General features: G+C 57.4%; 2 protein-coding genes across 11 annotated transcripts in view; both read right to left on the reverse strand.

Moving 5' to 3' along the window:
• SMARCB1 (SWI/SNF related, matrix associated, actin dependent regulator of chromatin, subfamily b, member 1) overlaps nt 1-3290 on the reverse strand; it is a 36364-nt gene extending 33074 nt beyond the window's left edge. For 3 of the 6 annotated variants that reach the window (XM_057305796.1, XM_057305795.1, XM_057305798.1), the window contains exon 1: nt 2999-3289. In XM_057305796.1, the coding sequence (XP_057161779.1) occupies nt 2999-3091 (93 nt within the window). In that variant the 5' untranslated portion in view covers nt 3092-3289. Of the gene's footprint in view, nt 1-2998 lie in introns of all 6 variants that reach the window. The other 3 variants (XM_026487916.4, XM_026487915.4, XM_057305797.1) reach the window with 2 other exon arrangements.
• Nucleotides 3291-4459: 1169 nt separating this feature from the next.
• MMP11 (matrix metallopeptidase 11) lies at nt 4460-14844 on the reverse strand. Of its 5 annotated transcripts, none has more exons than XM_026487910.4 (8): nt 14699-14844; nt 9290-9519; nt 8217-8360; nt 8004-8137; nt 7622-7863; nt 7319-7535; nt 6269-6526; nt 4460-5320 (listed from the first exon to the last, which is right to left on the reverse strand). In XM_026487910.4, exons 1-8 carry the CDS (start codon nt 14807-14809, stop codon nt 5187-5189), a joined length of 1470 nt encoding a protein of 489 aa, XP_026343695.1. In that variant the 5' UTR covers nt 14810-14844; the 3' UTR covers nt 4460-5186. The 5 variants fall into 5 exon arrangements, with proteins under 5 accessions (XP_026343695.1, XP_048077490.1, XP_026343697.1 ...); XM_048221533.2 differs by having other exon boundaries at nt 6269-6729; XM_026487912.4 differs by lacking the exon at nt 9290-9519 and adding an exon at nt 11042-11112.
• Between the last annotated feature and the right edge of the window lie 581 nt (nt 14845-15425).

Below are 15425 nucleotides of genomic sequence, written 5' to 3' on the forward strand. Positions count from 1 at the left end.
GGGAGTGGGAGAGGAAGAAGCAGGCTCATAGCAGAAGAGCCTGATGTGGGACTCGATCCCGCAACACCGGGATCACGCCCTGAGCCGAAGGCAGATGCCCAACCGCTGTGCCACCCAGGCGCCCCTGTTTTTATTTTTTTTTTTTTTTAAGATTTTATTTGTAACTGTTAAATTAAAATGTGTTTCTCCCTTTTTCACGAATCATAGATTTTTAGGATTGACAACCAGGGCTGCTGAACAGCCTGACAGAAGAGTGGCCACAGCAAGTCACTCATGCTCCACACAGAAGGTACAGGCCCCTCTCTGCATTATTTGGCTTGAGTATCATTACCATCCAAGGGCAAATGGATAGTTTCCACTATGTTTTTGTAAAGAAATTAACAACAATACCCCCCACCAGTACCTCGCAGGGCCTGTAGGGCTCCAGGACGCCTAGATCCTTCCCAAGACCCCTTTGGAACTTGGGACACCGGGGCTTGCCTTCCTGGCTTTCCCCTAAACCAGCCTTCAACCTCTCTGGACCCAAGTGTCCCAAACATAAAATGAAGGTTGGGGCGCCTGGGTGGCGCAGTCGGTTAAGCATCCAACTCCTGGTTTCGGCTCAAGTAGGATCTCAGAGTCGTGAGCTTGAACCCCGAGTTGGGCTCTGCACCGAGCAGGGAGTCTCTTGAGGTTCTCTCTTCCTCTTCCTCTGCCCCTCCCACTCTGTTCGTGCTCTTCTCTCTCTAAAATAAGTAAATAAATCTTTAAAAAAAATAAAATAAAATGAGGTGTGAACGTGGGGATTTCTTAGGGTCCTCTCAGATCTGTGACTCTGGCCAGGTAAACACAGCCACCTGCAAATGGCCGGAGAACAGTAACACACATGCTGGCTGCAACTGCAGATGCCTCCCCGAAGCCGCTCCACAGATGTGGCATGGTGGCCCAGGGGTGTGGCTATGGCCAACCCAACTCTCTGAATCTGATGTCTGTTTTCCAAGGGGGAAGAGGCCCGGAGGCCATCTACCCAATGCTGTCACAGGAGCTACTGGTTATCAAGTCACCTTCCTGATCTTGAATCCTTCCCAGACCTCCAGAGGTCTGACAATTGTTCAGCCTGGCCCAAAAGAGCAGACGTCTCTCCTCTCTTCCATCTGGGTTTCTACAGACTGGGTCTCAGGACAATTCTCACTCAACGGGGCCAAAAGAGAAGACTACAATTAGTCTTCCAGAAACTAAGAGGTGTTACGGGGAAGATCTTAGACACCATCCAGTCTACGCATCTCTCACATACATGAGAAAAGTGACCGGAAGGCAGAGCAGGGCTAGAACAAGGCCTCCTCCTTCCCATCTCTCAATATACTCCACCTAATAAACGAAAGCTTGCTTTTCAAAAGTAGCATCCACTTAGAGTCAAGGCCAAACTGAGTGCTTTTCCTGTCCATTAGATGAGGTAAGGGCGTCTTCTTCTTCTTTTTTTTATAGATTTTATTTATTTATTCATGAGAGACACACAGAGAGAGAGAGAGAGAGAGAGAGAGAGAGAGAGGCAGAGGGAGAAGCAGGCTCCCTGCAGAGCGGGGAGCCCGATGCGGGTCTCGATCCCACAACCCTGGGATCATGACCTGAGCTGAAGGCAGACGCTTAACCGACTGAGCCATCCAGGTGCCCAGGTAAGGGCTTCTTTAAACAATGTGCCCAATACCATAGGGAAACTCCTCAAATGCCCTGTATCCTGCAATTAGGTGCTTCCTACAGGTCACTAAGGACCATTCTGAGCTATGGCACACAGACAGAACAGACTCCAATTCCCCAGCTATGTCTGAAGAGCAGCACTGATGTGGTAATGTGAAAAACTGATTTATAAATCCTCCCTTTGTTTTTTATAAAAGTTGATGAAAAACGGACAGTAAAGTCCTGATGCTACTGACAACATTGGTCTCCTAACTTGATACAACTAAAACAAGCCATGAATCACAGTGTCCTGAAAGCCTCAGTATGACCATCATGAGGCTCCATTCATTCATGCTATGTTCAATTGTGAAGAAAAAAATGCCTATTTTAAAAGCAAGAATAAAATGTTGGTATACGATATCAAACACTGCTACAAGGAGAAACAACCCCGGGCGTCTTGTAACTGCTTTAGCTCTCCAGGACTGACACTCATCTCATTGCATAGGAAAGATGCTAAGGCTTGATATTTGCATATCTGAACCGCATATCCCCAATTAAAAAAAAAAAAGGAATATACACTAGCTGGGGATTACTTTTGGATCAAAAAGGGCTAGTGTGAGGCAGGCAATCTAGAAAAAAGCTTAGTTTTTAGTACAAACTCCCAGACAAGGACCAACTGTACGGTTTTCCTAAAGTCAGCTGTCCAGCTGATTCAACAAAATGCTGTCACTTCTGGTTAAAAACTGAAAATATTTAGAATCGCTCCCTCAAAATTCAGAGTAAGTTCAGGATAGTTCAAGGGTCAATTTCTTCTGAACTGCGGATTGATCTAGCTCAGAGACTGGGGCCTTATCCACGCAAAAGCAAGCATCCTCCTCCCTATTTCCTCACTGGTAAATAAAAGTAAGCAACACAAAGAGGGATGAGACATCAGTAAGCCCCGTTTCCAAACTGCGATTTCAGGATCCCAGATGTAGCAATGGAGGAGGGATGCAGGTGAAGAGTTCAAAATCTCTCCCCCAGGTGCCCCAGGGGCTAACCGACACATCCTGTTTCTTGGCGGCTGCCTGGAGTTGTCCCGACTCAGGCCGGAACCAGTGGCTCCTGGCGGTGCCCTAAGCCCTGGCAGCGGTGGGCGCCCCCCACCACAGCGAACACTGTAAGCAAACCCAGAACACTGAGGTGCGCGGGGCGGAGCCAAACAGGCCCCGCCCCGCCCCTTCCTATAGCACCGAGCGCGCGCCCGCCCGCCGCGATGAATGGAGACGCGCGTTCCCGGCGCGCAGACCCGCCCCGAGGCTCCCGCGGGGCCGGAGCCGGAGGACGAGGACGCGCCGCGGGCTACCTCAGAGCCGATCATGTAGAACTCGCCGTCGTCCTCCAGCTGGAACTTGACGGGCTTCTGCCCGAAGGTCTTGCTCAGCGCCATCATCATCATTGCGGCGGCGGAGGCGGGCGGCCGGGGCCGGGCTGCGAGGGATAGGAAAGACTGAGGAGGAGCCGGGGCGTGCCGAGCTGAGGAGAGCCGAGGCTGGGAGGCGACGGGCGGGCCGATTCGGTGCTCGTGCCGCCGCCGGGGTCCTCAGCCGCCGCCGCAAACGACGACCAGGCCGCCCTCAGTGCGCATGCGCGGGGCGTTGACGCTGACGCGCGCGCCGCCGCCGCCGCCCAAACAAAAGGCTGGGGCGCGCCCCTTCGGGCCCTTTAAAGGAACCACGACCCGTTTCTCCTCCAGGCTGCTTCCCAAGTGGAGTTGCCGGGCAGAACGTCTCACTGACAAAAATAGCAACCGAGGCCCTGACTCAAGCCGTGGTTTTCCCAGCCTCACAGCTGGGAGTAGAGCTAAGTCCAGTGGAGGAGGAGTGAAATGAGGCCTAAGGCCAGTAGGAGGCCAGAGCTATTCATGCCTCAATTTCCCCACCCGGAAAACGCAGTGTAGTTGAGTAGATAAGAGGAATCCTAGGAGCAGACACCCTATTTCCGGGCACAGCTGTTCCTGCGGCTGTGGAGATGGGCAGAATGACAACACTGGGTGGGGGAGTGGTGTGGGCAAAGGTTCCCCAGGCTTGGCAGCATTCCAAGGCCCAGGTGGTATTTGGTTTGGCTGGGGCATCGGTGAGCTGGAACGGAGGCAGACTTCTCCGTTTCTTCCTTAACTGCGCTTTGCGCCTACAACAGGCGCAGCTGTGGGGTGGTGAGTGAAACTAGATAGCCCTGCCCTGCAGCGCTTACAGCTGGGAGTGGAGCTAACACTAATGAAAGCATTAAAGCCCCCGTGTGTCCAGCTGCACAATGCAGCAGATCAAAAGCGGCCCACTGCTGACAATTTCACATGGTTCAGTCTAATACAATTTCAGGTGCGATAGGTGCTACTAGGAAGATAGACATGGGGCTGAGTGGCAGGGCAAGGTGACACTTCAGAGTTAGGTGGGGTCGGCTGTGGTAACCACTGAGTTTGTTCTGTGTCCTGAGCAGTGAGAAACAAAGTATTATAGGATTGGGGCTGGGGTGGGACATGATCAGATAACGTGACCACCACTTGGTGGAGGTTGCCTTGAGGGGTGAGTGGGGAAGCCTGGAATCAATTACAAAGCCACTCCAGGTGTCCAGCCAGACAAGATGGAGGAATGGAGCAAGAGGAGCCCTAGGCATTGTGGCTGGCCCCAAGGACTAGAAGCTTGGGTGGGTGGGTGAAGTAGACTGTGACTCTGGCTCCCAGGACAGAGCAGGTCCTGAGCCAGCTCCTACCTCCCAGCTCTTTCCCCTTCCTGGCTTCATAGTTACAGAAAGAACTCAGGCAGGCAAGTAGAAAATAACCATATTTAATGACAGTACTCAGTAGAAAAAAAAAAAAAAAGGCTTTGTACACACTGTACACACATTTACATGACTTTGGAGGGTCCCAGTGCTGGAATGAGGGCTGGGAAGGATCTAGCCCAAGACAGGATTGAGGTATGTTGGGGCTTCCAGGGCCTGGGGTCTCCAGCAGGAAACACCCCCACCTCCCCAGCTGACTCTGGACCTTTTGGCCTGGATCCTGGGGAACAGATCTCTAGGATCACCAACTAGAAGGCAGCCAATTCCAAGCACCTACCCAGAGCTGACCTCTCAGGAAAAGGGAGAAGGGCCCCCCTGTGCCAGCACCCTGCAGGAACCTCACAGCAGGGACAGAATGAGGGCTTCAACTCCCCCAGCCCTGCTGAGGTGCTAACCTGAGGACAGGGATGGAAACTGAGGGCAGCAGGGTTTGACTGTGACCTGCACAGGTTGGGTGGGGCTGGCCTGAGACCACCCTCACCCTCAAGTAACGCCAGAGTCTCCTTGCCCAGTCTGAGACAGTTGCTGGCAGGTGACCACGACCTGCGTGGCACTCCCTGCAGTTGTCAAAGTGACAGCACCCCCTCCCCACCCCCCTGAGGAAACACAGGCTCCATCCTGTGCCTGGACCCACAGCCACAAAAATGGCCACTGGTTTCTATCCGATATCAGTGGCCTGGCAGGGGTCAGGAGCCCTGAGAGCATCGAAGTCGTGGTTAGCGGAAAGTATTGGCAGGCTCGGTACAGCCGAAGAAGTCAGGGCCCACAAGGCGGGGGAAGCCCTCCAAGGCCTTCACCTTCACAGGGTCGAACTTCCAATAGAGGCGACCGCGCAGAAAGTAGGCATAGCCTGAGGAGAGAGGAGGGTAAGGCTGGAGTGAGTAGACACTGGGCCCTGCACCTGCCAGTCAGGATGTGCTCAGGGACAGGCACAGGGGGAGGTCAGATTGCCAGGGCTTGACCACCATTGCATTCCTTGAAACCTGCAGGCTCCAGGGTGGCCATTCCAGAACTTTCCATCCTTTGGATTCCTACCTGCCCCCAGGTCTGATCTGGACTATTGTCCAGGTTGACAGATGCCTGGAGTCTCAGAAACTCAACCCCTACCTCCCAGGAAAGCAAGTCTCCCTCCCCTTACCATACCCCTTCCCTACCCCACCCCATGTCAGTCTACTCTTGTACCTGCCAGCCAGACTATAGACAGACATCCTGAGGCAAGGTGGACCATGCGGGTGACCCAGAGCCCCAGAGCCACACAGGATTGCTCTGCCAGCAGGCCCCGAGGTGGGAGAGCACAGAAGCAAGCTTAAGGGTACAGGGGAGAAAGTACTGGACTGCAAGTCAGTCCTACTCTAGTACTTTGAGATTGTGGGAGCCACCAGCCAGGTGGTTTGGTGGTTAGAGGCAGGGACTGCCTGGGTGGGAGGCTTGGCTCCCCACAATCCACCTGAGTGGCCCAGTTAGGGACCTCATCACCTGAACCTCTGTTTGCCCCTCTGGAAACTGGCTTCATAGCAAGCGTATGTCAGAGGGCTGTTCTGAGAACTGCAGGAGACACATAAGGAGTTTAGTGCTGTGCCTAGAACACCATTGGTCCTCAGCGTGCGGCAGTTATTATTTTACCAGTTATAACTCTCATCTGCAGCACAGGGACACAGCACTGCCCTGGCACAAGGAGGAGCGTGGATGGGGAAAGCACTGGACAAAGGACCTGCGATAAGGACCTAATGCCCAGCCCCCACCAGGTGGGAGATGTGGCTCTTGCACCACTCATACAAGCCGCTCCACCCCAACGCACCGTCAGCATCCCGGAAGGCGGCGTCGATCTCAGAAGGCACCCCTCGCCAGTCAGTGGCCCGGCGGGGCACAGGGCTGTCCACTCGGCGGGTGCTGAGGTGGAAACGCCAGTAGTCTCCACCTCCAAAGAAGTAGATCTTGTTCTTCTCGGGGCCCCAGGCCAAGGCGGCCTGGATGGGGGACCCCAGCAGGCCCAGCTCAGAGAGGGGTGCAGGGCCCAGGACTGGCTTCTCGCCGTTGTACACCCAGTACTGAGCACCTGCCAGAGAAGGGAGGCTGCAACGGAGCTGCCTGACTGTTGCGCCCGGCCACTGTGGACCCATCTGGCCACCACCACTGCCACGGACTTCCCCAGCCTCGGTTTCCTTGTCCGTAAAACACTCGGGCCCAGTAATCCTGCTTGGCACCCTTCTCCCCAGAGGGAATTTAGAGCCGGTGGGGATAAGCTGGGGTGATGCATGCCTGGGGAGGTAGCACGTGCGAAAGATTATTCTAAACGGGAAGGAGGCCTCCTGAGCTCCCACTCCTTCCCCTGGCATTTAGCTACCTGTGACAAGTGCTTCTGACCAGTCCCTGGGCCCCACCCTTGCCGCAGCAGGCTTGGGCCTCTGTTGCTGAAGTCCCTGCCACCTAGAATGTTCCAGGCTCTGGTCTCTCCCGGTTGAAAGTTACAGCACAGGCTCTGGGGTTGCCAGAACTAGATCGAATCCCTGCTTTCCCGTCTCCAAACTGTATCCTCAGGCGACTCACTTCACCATGTCTACTCCCCAGAGACCTCAACTCTAGAGCAGGCATACTAATCACACGCACCCCCACCCCCAGGATGGCTTCGAGGGTTGAATGCACTAATGCACGGCCCACCGTGTAATACCTTCTATTCTATTCCCATCTTGAGAGTCACCTCCTCTGGGAGCCTCCCACGCTCTCCCTTGGCCCTCAAACTTCAGGCACCCTTCCCCTGCCCAGTATGTCTGGCTGGCTGGCCCCCTCCTTGCCCATGATGTTCCTGGCTCCTGGAAGTCTCCTGAGCAGGCACCCCAGTCCCCCTTACCTTGGAAGAACCAGATGTGGCCCTGGGCATCTTCGAAGGCTGCATCCACAGGGCTGGGCAGTCCCTGCCAGTGACGAGAAGCCAGCGCAGGGTAGCCAGGCTGCAGCCGGCCCCCACGCAGCCGCCACACGAAGCCCGCCTTGAAGAAGAAGAGCTCACCACGGATGGTGGAGACTGCATCAAAGGTGATCTCGCAGGCATCTGGTGGGGCTTCCGGCTGGCGTGGGAGAGAAGGGCTGAGAAAGAGCCCGCACTGGAGCCACAGAGGCCAGAGGGTGAAGGGAGCTGGGAGCAGAGCCTCACCTCTAGCGGGGCAATCTCGTTGGTGTCCACTCCAGCCTGCGGGCCCACAGCCGGGGGCCTGGAGGTGGGGGCTGGCCGGGGTCGGCCATAGAGGTGCTGGATGCCCCTGCGGTCATCTGGACTGAGGCTCAGCGGGTAGCGGAAGGTATAGAAAGGGGACATAAGTGCCTTAGCAGCCGGCGTGTGCTGCAGCCCCAGCACGTGGCCAAATTCGTGGGCCGCCACCTGCAGGAGGTCTGTGCCTGGAAAAGGGAGATAGCTCAGCAATCCCCAAAGTTCCTGCCACAAGACACCCAAGCTCCAGAGCCCAGCTCAAGGACTTGTCCCCATTCACTATGATCTTTAGTTGCCCCATCTGGAAAGTGGGTCCCCAGCCCCATACCCTGGTTGTTCCCGATAGTCCAGGTCTCGTCATAGTCGAAGTGGACATCTCCTTCTCGGTGGGTCTTGGGGAAAAAGGCATGAGCCAGGATGCCCCCAGGCCCATCAAATGGCAGGTTGTCCCCATGCCAGTACCTGCGGGTGGGTGGGGCAGAGTCAGTGGCTGCGGACAGGTGGGGCTACTTCCCGGTGGGGTCTGAGGCCACTGGTTCACCTGGTAAAGTCGATCATGATGTCAGCATGGCCCTCATGCACCTCGGTGAAGGTGAGTGGTGTCACCTCGCTCCACACCTGGAGGGCCTCTGCCACTGTCTGCCGCACCTGCTCCCGTACCAGCTGCCACGGGAACCGGAGGATCCTGGAGGGAGGAGGAGGGGCCTGGGCCTCGCTTGGGACAGCCCCTGCTGGCTGATGGGCCAGGAGTTGCCCCTGGATGCTCAGTGGGGATGCATGCACGTGGGACACAAGCCAGGTGTGCTCTGGGCCTCAGCTGCGGTCCCTCTTCCACAGGGGAACATCTTTGTGTGGGTTTGTATGTCCTTTGGTGCACACAGGTGTCTGCATTTGGTGGAAAGAATGCAGAACCAGGAGCCCCAAGACCCACCTTCTAGACCTGATTGTGCCACTCACTGTGGAGAGACCCTGGCCCCTTGACCCCATTTTGGTTTCAGTTCCCCACCCAGGACATTTCTGAGCTCCGATCTGTGTGACACCATCATCCTTCACATGCCTTCTGTCCCGGGGCCAACCCCCAGCTGCAGGAGAAGTCTCAGCTTCTGCATCACTCCCAATGTTACCTGTCCTGCTCACTCACCATTGCTCCCACCCGTACAGAGTCCAAGCTCTGATGGTAGGTAGGTCTGCACAAGGACACCGTTAATGCCTAGCTCCCCAAGAGGACAGGCCGTGTTTCCTTCATTTATCGCAGAGTCCCAGGGCCTGGCACTTACTAGGTCCCCACTAGAGGCTGCCTGGGTGACTGATGGCCATGCCCCGCATGTCGATGGAGCCACCAGCTGTGTGCTGAGACTTTTCACGTGTTGACAGAGCTACTGCCCCTCCGCCGTGGGCACACATGGCTGTGGTAGGGTGCTGTCTGTGTGTGCATCTAAGTTGGGGTTTAGGGAGTTGGTCCATGGATGGCTCGGGGGTCAGTAGATACACAGGTCTGTTAACCACAGAGATCTAGTTCCAGCGCGTGTGTCAAGAAGCAGAAGAGGGTGGCAGTTCACACACAGACACACAGGTAGAGGTCTAGAGCCTGCTCCCACAGCTGCTGGCCCCTACCTGTAGGTGAGGTCCGTTTTTTCCCAGCGCCCACCTGACAGCACGAACCGCTTTTGGCGGTTGCGGGCACTCCGCCCATCAGGCGGGTCAGGCACACCGCAGCGGGGAGGTCTGGGGCTGCTGGCAGGCCGGGGAGTCTCCTGGGCGGTAGGGGCAGGGGCCAGGCTGCTGGGAGCAGCTTCATGCCAAGGCTGTGGCCCCTTCCTCACAGGGTGGTGGCGGGGTGCATCCTGGGCAGGAGATAGGATGCAAAGGCTTGATCAGGCCCTGGGTCCTCATGGTCCATCAGCATACCCATGGTCAAGCCCAGCCCACCTTGTGGATGGGCAAACTGAAGGCCAGGTATGCAAGCCATCACACGCCAGGGCCCTTTGGCTTGGACTGGCTCAGATTTCCTGAGGCCTTGTTCCAAGGCATCCTGCTGCCTTCCTGCCCCCTCCTGGAGGGCCTGGGCTGCCTATCCAGCCCCTTGGGCCAGTAAGTTCTGGGTCAGGGTGTAGCCCCTGACTACTCGCCACACTCACCCAGGAATAGATCCTACAAAGCTTTCCAGGAAATGCCAGCCAAAGTCTTCCTGCTCCCCGTACTGGCCTCTACCCCAGCAAACACTTTTTCCCCTTCCTTTCTTCTTGCCTCCCCCCCCCCCACTCCCTCCCCCACCAACTCGGGCCTTTTCAGTTACCTGAATGGGCTCCTGCCCAGGACACCCACCACCACCACTCCCCAGTGTGGAAGAGCTGCAGCCCTGCAGCACAGCCTTGATTTGCTCACCTGACAAATGGGGAAAATACCTCCCCTATGTTGATCCATGCATGCACTGGGGGAAACAGACAATTACCAGATGCCTAGCCCCACCCAGCCCTGCCCTGCTGGAGCCCCAGCGCCACAGATGGGGATTCTGACCCCGAGCTGCCACCCTCTGCAACATCCAAGGCAGGGGTCACAGTTCTCATGCCTTAAAAACAGCAGAAGCTCGGGGAGGTTGGGAGACCCTTGAAGGTCACCCAGCAAGGGCACGGGTGGGGCCAGGTGAGGACTCCGGTGTCCCAGGCAGGAGGCAAAGGCTAGGCTAGGGAGGGATACTATGCAAAGCTGGAGAGGCATGGAGCCATGCTGTTTGTTAGAGACTAAGCGCCTGTCTGGTCTGGGGCTGACTGGTCTCTGCAGCTGGGGCCTCCCCACAGCCATATATGGGGTGGGAGTCAGGCCACCCAGGCTCCACCCTCGCCCTTAGCCTCTGGCAGCTCTCCCAGGACCTAGGCGTCCCAGGACTCTGATCATTGTCCCAGCACCCCCAGTCTCCAAATTTTGGAATCATCAATAACTCAACCTTCCAGAGTCACCCAGACTCAACCCCAAGAACACCCCACTAGGAAGGGGTCTTCTGAACACCCAGGGACACAGCTACCTGGGGTTTGAGAAGAAGCCTGGAGCAGCTTTCTAATTTCAGAGCTTGCTTACTGAATGGTTAGTTATCTGGCAGAGCCCAGCCTCACTGGCTTGTAGGTTCCAGTCGATACTGGACTTACTGCTAGTCAAGTACTTATCACTTGTAGTTCACCTGTATCTAGACTAGCCCCTACCAACAGTTCCACAGACATGCTCTTAGCCCCTGATGGGATTTCTCACTAACTCCACTGTCATCATCCCCCATTTCTCAGACGAGAAAACTGAGCCCAGAGAAGTTAAGCAACTTGCCCAGGTAACAGCTGGCAGGTGGTAGGCTGTCTGTGCTCACAACCCACTCCCTACCTGCTACCTCTGCTGTGCTCTTCAGGCTGGAGCCACCCTTCCCCTGGAGGAGGGATCCAGGCTGGCCTCACCTTGGTGACAGAAGAGAAGGAATGGGAAATTATTAAGCACCTGCTACTTCCCAGGCACTCTGGTTCAGCTCGCTGAACCTCCACCCCCACACCCCCAGGAAGGTGGGGAAGATACATATGTGAGGTCTCTTAAGGATGTGGACCCCAGGTCTGTGTGCCTAGCCATGAGAGCCTACCCCTTCTCCTCCCCACACTGCCCCCTTGACTTCCTGGATAAACAGATTCCTTCCCCCCAACCCTGGAAAGGGCAGGACTGGGTTGTCCCCTGGGAGCCCCAAACAGCCCAGAGCCCAGCCTACCAGCTCTAATCACACCTCTGGGCAGAATTCTCTCATCTCCTCTGCCCTCCAGTGAGGCCTGGAGCAGCCGGCCACGGAGGGAGGGTGGGTAATGGACACACACACCATCCCTTCCTCTCCTGTCCCCATGAAGCTCTAGATCTGTGCCCAGACCCCTGGATCATGTACTCTCAGTCCAACAGAAAGAGCCACAGTCTGAGAGTCAGAGGGCCCAGTCCTATGCCACGGTCACCCTGGATGGGGGGACCCTGGGCAAGTCCCCTCCCTCTTTTAGCTTTGATGCTCTGTCCAATGGGGATGGCACCATAGCAGAGGGCTTTCAATACCCTCCTTCTCTACTGCCCACCATAGCCTCTGCCCTGGCCCAGCTCCTTGCCCCTGTGGGCCCTCTCCTCCCACGCCTAGAAATCTGCTCTCGCCACATGTGCTACAGCTCCCGCCGCTCACCTGGGGGCCAGCTCCCCCAGAGTTACCAGACTAAATCATAAGCAGCTAGCAGCGGGGAGCTTGCAGGCTCAGAGAAGAGTGACTGGTGCAGGGTCTCCCCAAAGCCAGAGGCGCAGGCTCATTGTCCCTGTCACACTCACTGGTCTTGGAGTGAGTGAGGAGGCACTAGAATCGAGGTCTCCTTTCAAATATGTGGTATTTGGAGCCCATCATTTAATGGCTCTTGGCCTCAGTTTCCCCATTACTGGGATGGGGCACATGCTCCTTGCCCTGCGGACCTCCCACACTTCATCTTTCTCAGTCTTTTCTGGCCTGGGGTCAGGCACCTTAAGTGCAAGGCCCGGCACAAAGCCCCTTGCTGATCCCTAAGATTGGCGAGCTTCATCCTCCTAAGGCTGCTGGGATTTGGTGAGGGGGGTGGTCGGCACAGACCATACCTGGCCTTGTCTACAGCCCTGGGAGGGTTGGGGAGCGGGCACCACCGCATTTCTCAGAGGAAGAAACAGAGCCCAGAGAGATCAAGGACTTTGCCCAGGGTCACACAGCAAGTCAGAGAAGAGCTGGGCCTAGACCTGGGGCTCGATCTGCCACACCGCCCCCCCCCCCCGCCCTGCAAGAGTGCCCCCCTCCCCCCACCTCTTCAACTCTTGGCCTATCCCCAAAACCCAGATTCCTGAGAAGGGTTTCTTTCTCTGATGCCTTCCCTTCTCTTCCTCAGTCAGGAGCCTCCCCTGGCCTGCCTTGTGGTGGGCACTGAGCTCACTCACCCCCCCTTCCTCTTGGGGGCACCAAACCACAGCGTCAAACATACTTGAAGAACTTCTCAGCTGACTCTGTCTCCTGGTTGAGCTACACGCTTGGGGTCAGCATCTGGGTCAACTTCCAATCTAGAAAATGGGAGGCACCCCGTAGAGGGGAGATAAAGGACCCCAAACCAGAAAACTGCTGGGTAAGGCCGGGCTAGTTTCGCCCCTCTCTGAGCCTCAGTTTGCTATTGGTCCAACGGGGATAATTAGTAACAGCTCTGCCTTCCACATCAGCAGGAGGCGACCCTGGTAGGAGGGCACTTTGTTAGGCTGTGAGAAAGAATGGGGAGCATCACCCACCGTTTTCTGCAGCACCACGCCCCTCTGAGGCTCAGAGAGGTCAAGCAACCTGCCCAGGTTATGTCAGGCAACAGGCAGGTCCATCTACTGCCCCCCTCCCCTGCTGGCTCCAGGAGGGAACGCAGCGGCCCCACCCGGCTGTGGGGCTTTCATCAACCCTGAAAGCTGCGAACTGGGGTGGATAAATATTTACAGAGCTCTCCTGGCCCTGCCTACGGCAGCCTGCCTGGGGATAAACGCGGCGAAGGCGACCCCAAATGCTCCCTGCATATCTTCAGAGTGACAGACAACAGCCCAGCTCACACCCAGCCCCGACTGACCCTGCACGAGCATCAAAGTGGCAGCCACAGGTGACAGTGTGTGTCCAGCGTGACTGGCTGTGCCCTCTCTTCCCATTACCTCATTTAATCCTCAGTGCCCAGCAGTGGGCACTGTTATCCGCCCGCGCCCCCCCCCCCCCCCGCCATCAAGACTGAAGGGTGGGGTCCTAAGACACAAGAGGACTCACCTAGGGTACACAGTTCAAACCCAGATCTCCAATTCCTGAACCCGGGGGGTCAACTGGCTACCCACAGGGATTCCGGACTCTGCCCCAAGTCCAAGGGGACTGGGAGGAGTTGGGGAAGAGGTAGAGCCTCCGGACTGAGTTGCCCCCCTTTCCTAACCACCCATCCTATCCTCTTCTGCTCCCACAGCCAGGATGGGGCAAGGCTGGCCAGAGCAGAGCTGGTGTGACTGGACAGAGGGGGCCGGGCTGGTCAAATCTCCCCTGTTACAGGACCATTCCACGACTCCTGCCTGTCGCACCTGCCAATGCTCCCATTCCGGCCTGAGCTGTCTGAATGCCACAGCTGAGGTCCAAGGGGCCTGTGGGCCTGCAGTTGCCCGGGCTCTGCCTGGCCACCCTTGTGAGTGGTCCCTCGAGGCCCCAGCTGGGCACACACAGGCCGTCACACAACACCCCGTGACTGCCATTCCTCTAGTCACTCTGCTGCCCTCTCCCCTGGGGGCTGTCTTGTCTCCTGATCACACATTCTTCTCTCTTCCCTTTCTCTCCCCACCCCCTTCCTTTCTGAGGGTCTGCGCTGCCCACTCTAAGCTCTTCTTTCTTACTTTCTCTGTCACACATACATGCACACACATGCACACACACGCCCTCCCCGTAGCTCTCACACTCATGCTGTCCTGGCTTCATACCTCCCAAACTTGCCACTTGTAGGTGCCCAGGTGGTGCCACCTCTTCCGGGCTCAGACCCCATTTGCCCCAGCGCAGTACTGCCCTCCCAGCTCTTCCTTAATCCTCCAGCTCACTGCACCCTTGGAGGTGTGCTCATCGAGGCCACACACCTGGAGGCTGACACCAGCCTGAGGCTTTGTCCCTGCGATGAATAGGAGGCCCTGTAACCACTCCCTCTGCTACCTGACCCAGCACACAGCCCAGCATCTGGCGCTAGGGCGCCGAGGAGCAGGTCCCCACGCTGGGAGGGGGCGTGCGTCTAGCGTGGAGTTCCGCCTCACCAGCCTGAGCGATCCCGGCGCAGGCTCCACTTGCACACCTCCAGGGACGGGAAGCTCACTATCTTTCACGTCCACAGGGACCCAGAAAGCGTTTCGGGTAAGGGGCCGCTCCAGGCCACCCCGGGCGCCCCCGTGGGTCCGGCTCGGCCACTGGGCCCAGCCTGCATGCCCGGCACCCCCTCGGCGAGGAGCGGCCGACCGGCGGAGGGCACTCACCGGGGGCCGCGGGGCCCAGGCTAGCAGCGGCGGCGGCGGGAGCAGCAACAGCAGCAGCGGGAGCAGGAGGGTGCGCAGGACCGCGCCGCGGAGCCGGGCGGCCCGAGCCATCCGCCCCGGGGCTGCTGGGCCTGCTGGGCCGCGACGGGCCACCGCCCCTTATAGCCTCCGCCCCGCCCCTGTCCCGCCCCGGTCCCGCCTCTCGCGCCTTTTGTTCTAAACTCTCCCCGCGGTGGCCGCGGCCAGCGTGGGGGAGGTGGACGGGGAGGGGCTGGCCCGGCTGGGGCCGGGGACCGGAGACCCAGCCTTTCCCGGAGGCTGGCCGAGCCTGAGGTCTCTGAGGCCTGGTGCTGGGTGACCGAGGCCAGCTGGTGCTACTCCGGGCCTCAGTTTCCCCACTGTGCTGTGGGGAGTCTGAGAGGGGTTGGGTTTCACTCCTTCTGGTCCCTACCCCCACCTTTGGAAGGCTTTCCCTAGCTGGTCTTCCTGGTGGCCTGACCTCTGACCTACTGCTAGCCTATGACAGGTGTTTCTTCCCATGGGCAAGTTTTCCTAACCCTTACAGCCTTAGTGGATCTGGAAGATGGCACAATAGCCCCTCTGAGACAAGGGATGTGTCCCAAGGGAAACTGAGGCATAAGGAGGAGGCTGGCCAGCCTCCCAGCTTAGAACTACAGACAATTTATAAATGGGAAAACTGAGGGCTCAAGAGGAAGGGACCAGATCA

Source organism: Ursus arctos, unplaced genomic scaffold, assembly GCF_023065955.2.
Source record: "Ursus arctos isolate Adak ecotype North America unplaced genomic scaffold, UrsArc2.0 scaffold_34, whole genome shotgun sequence".
Lineage (NCBI taxonomy): Eukaryota > Metazoa > Chordata > Mammalia > Carnivora > Ursidae > Ursus > Ursus arctos.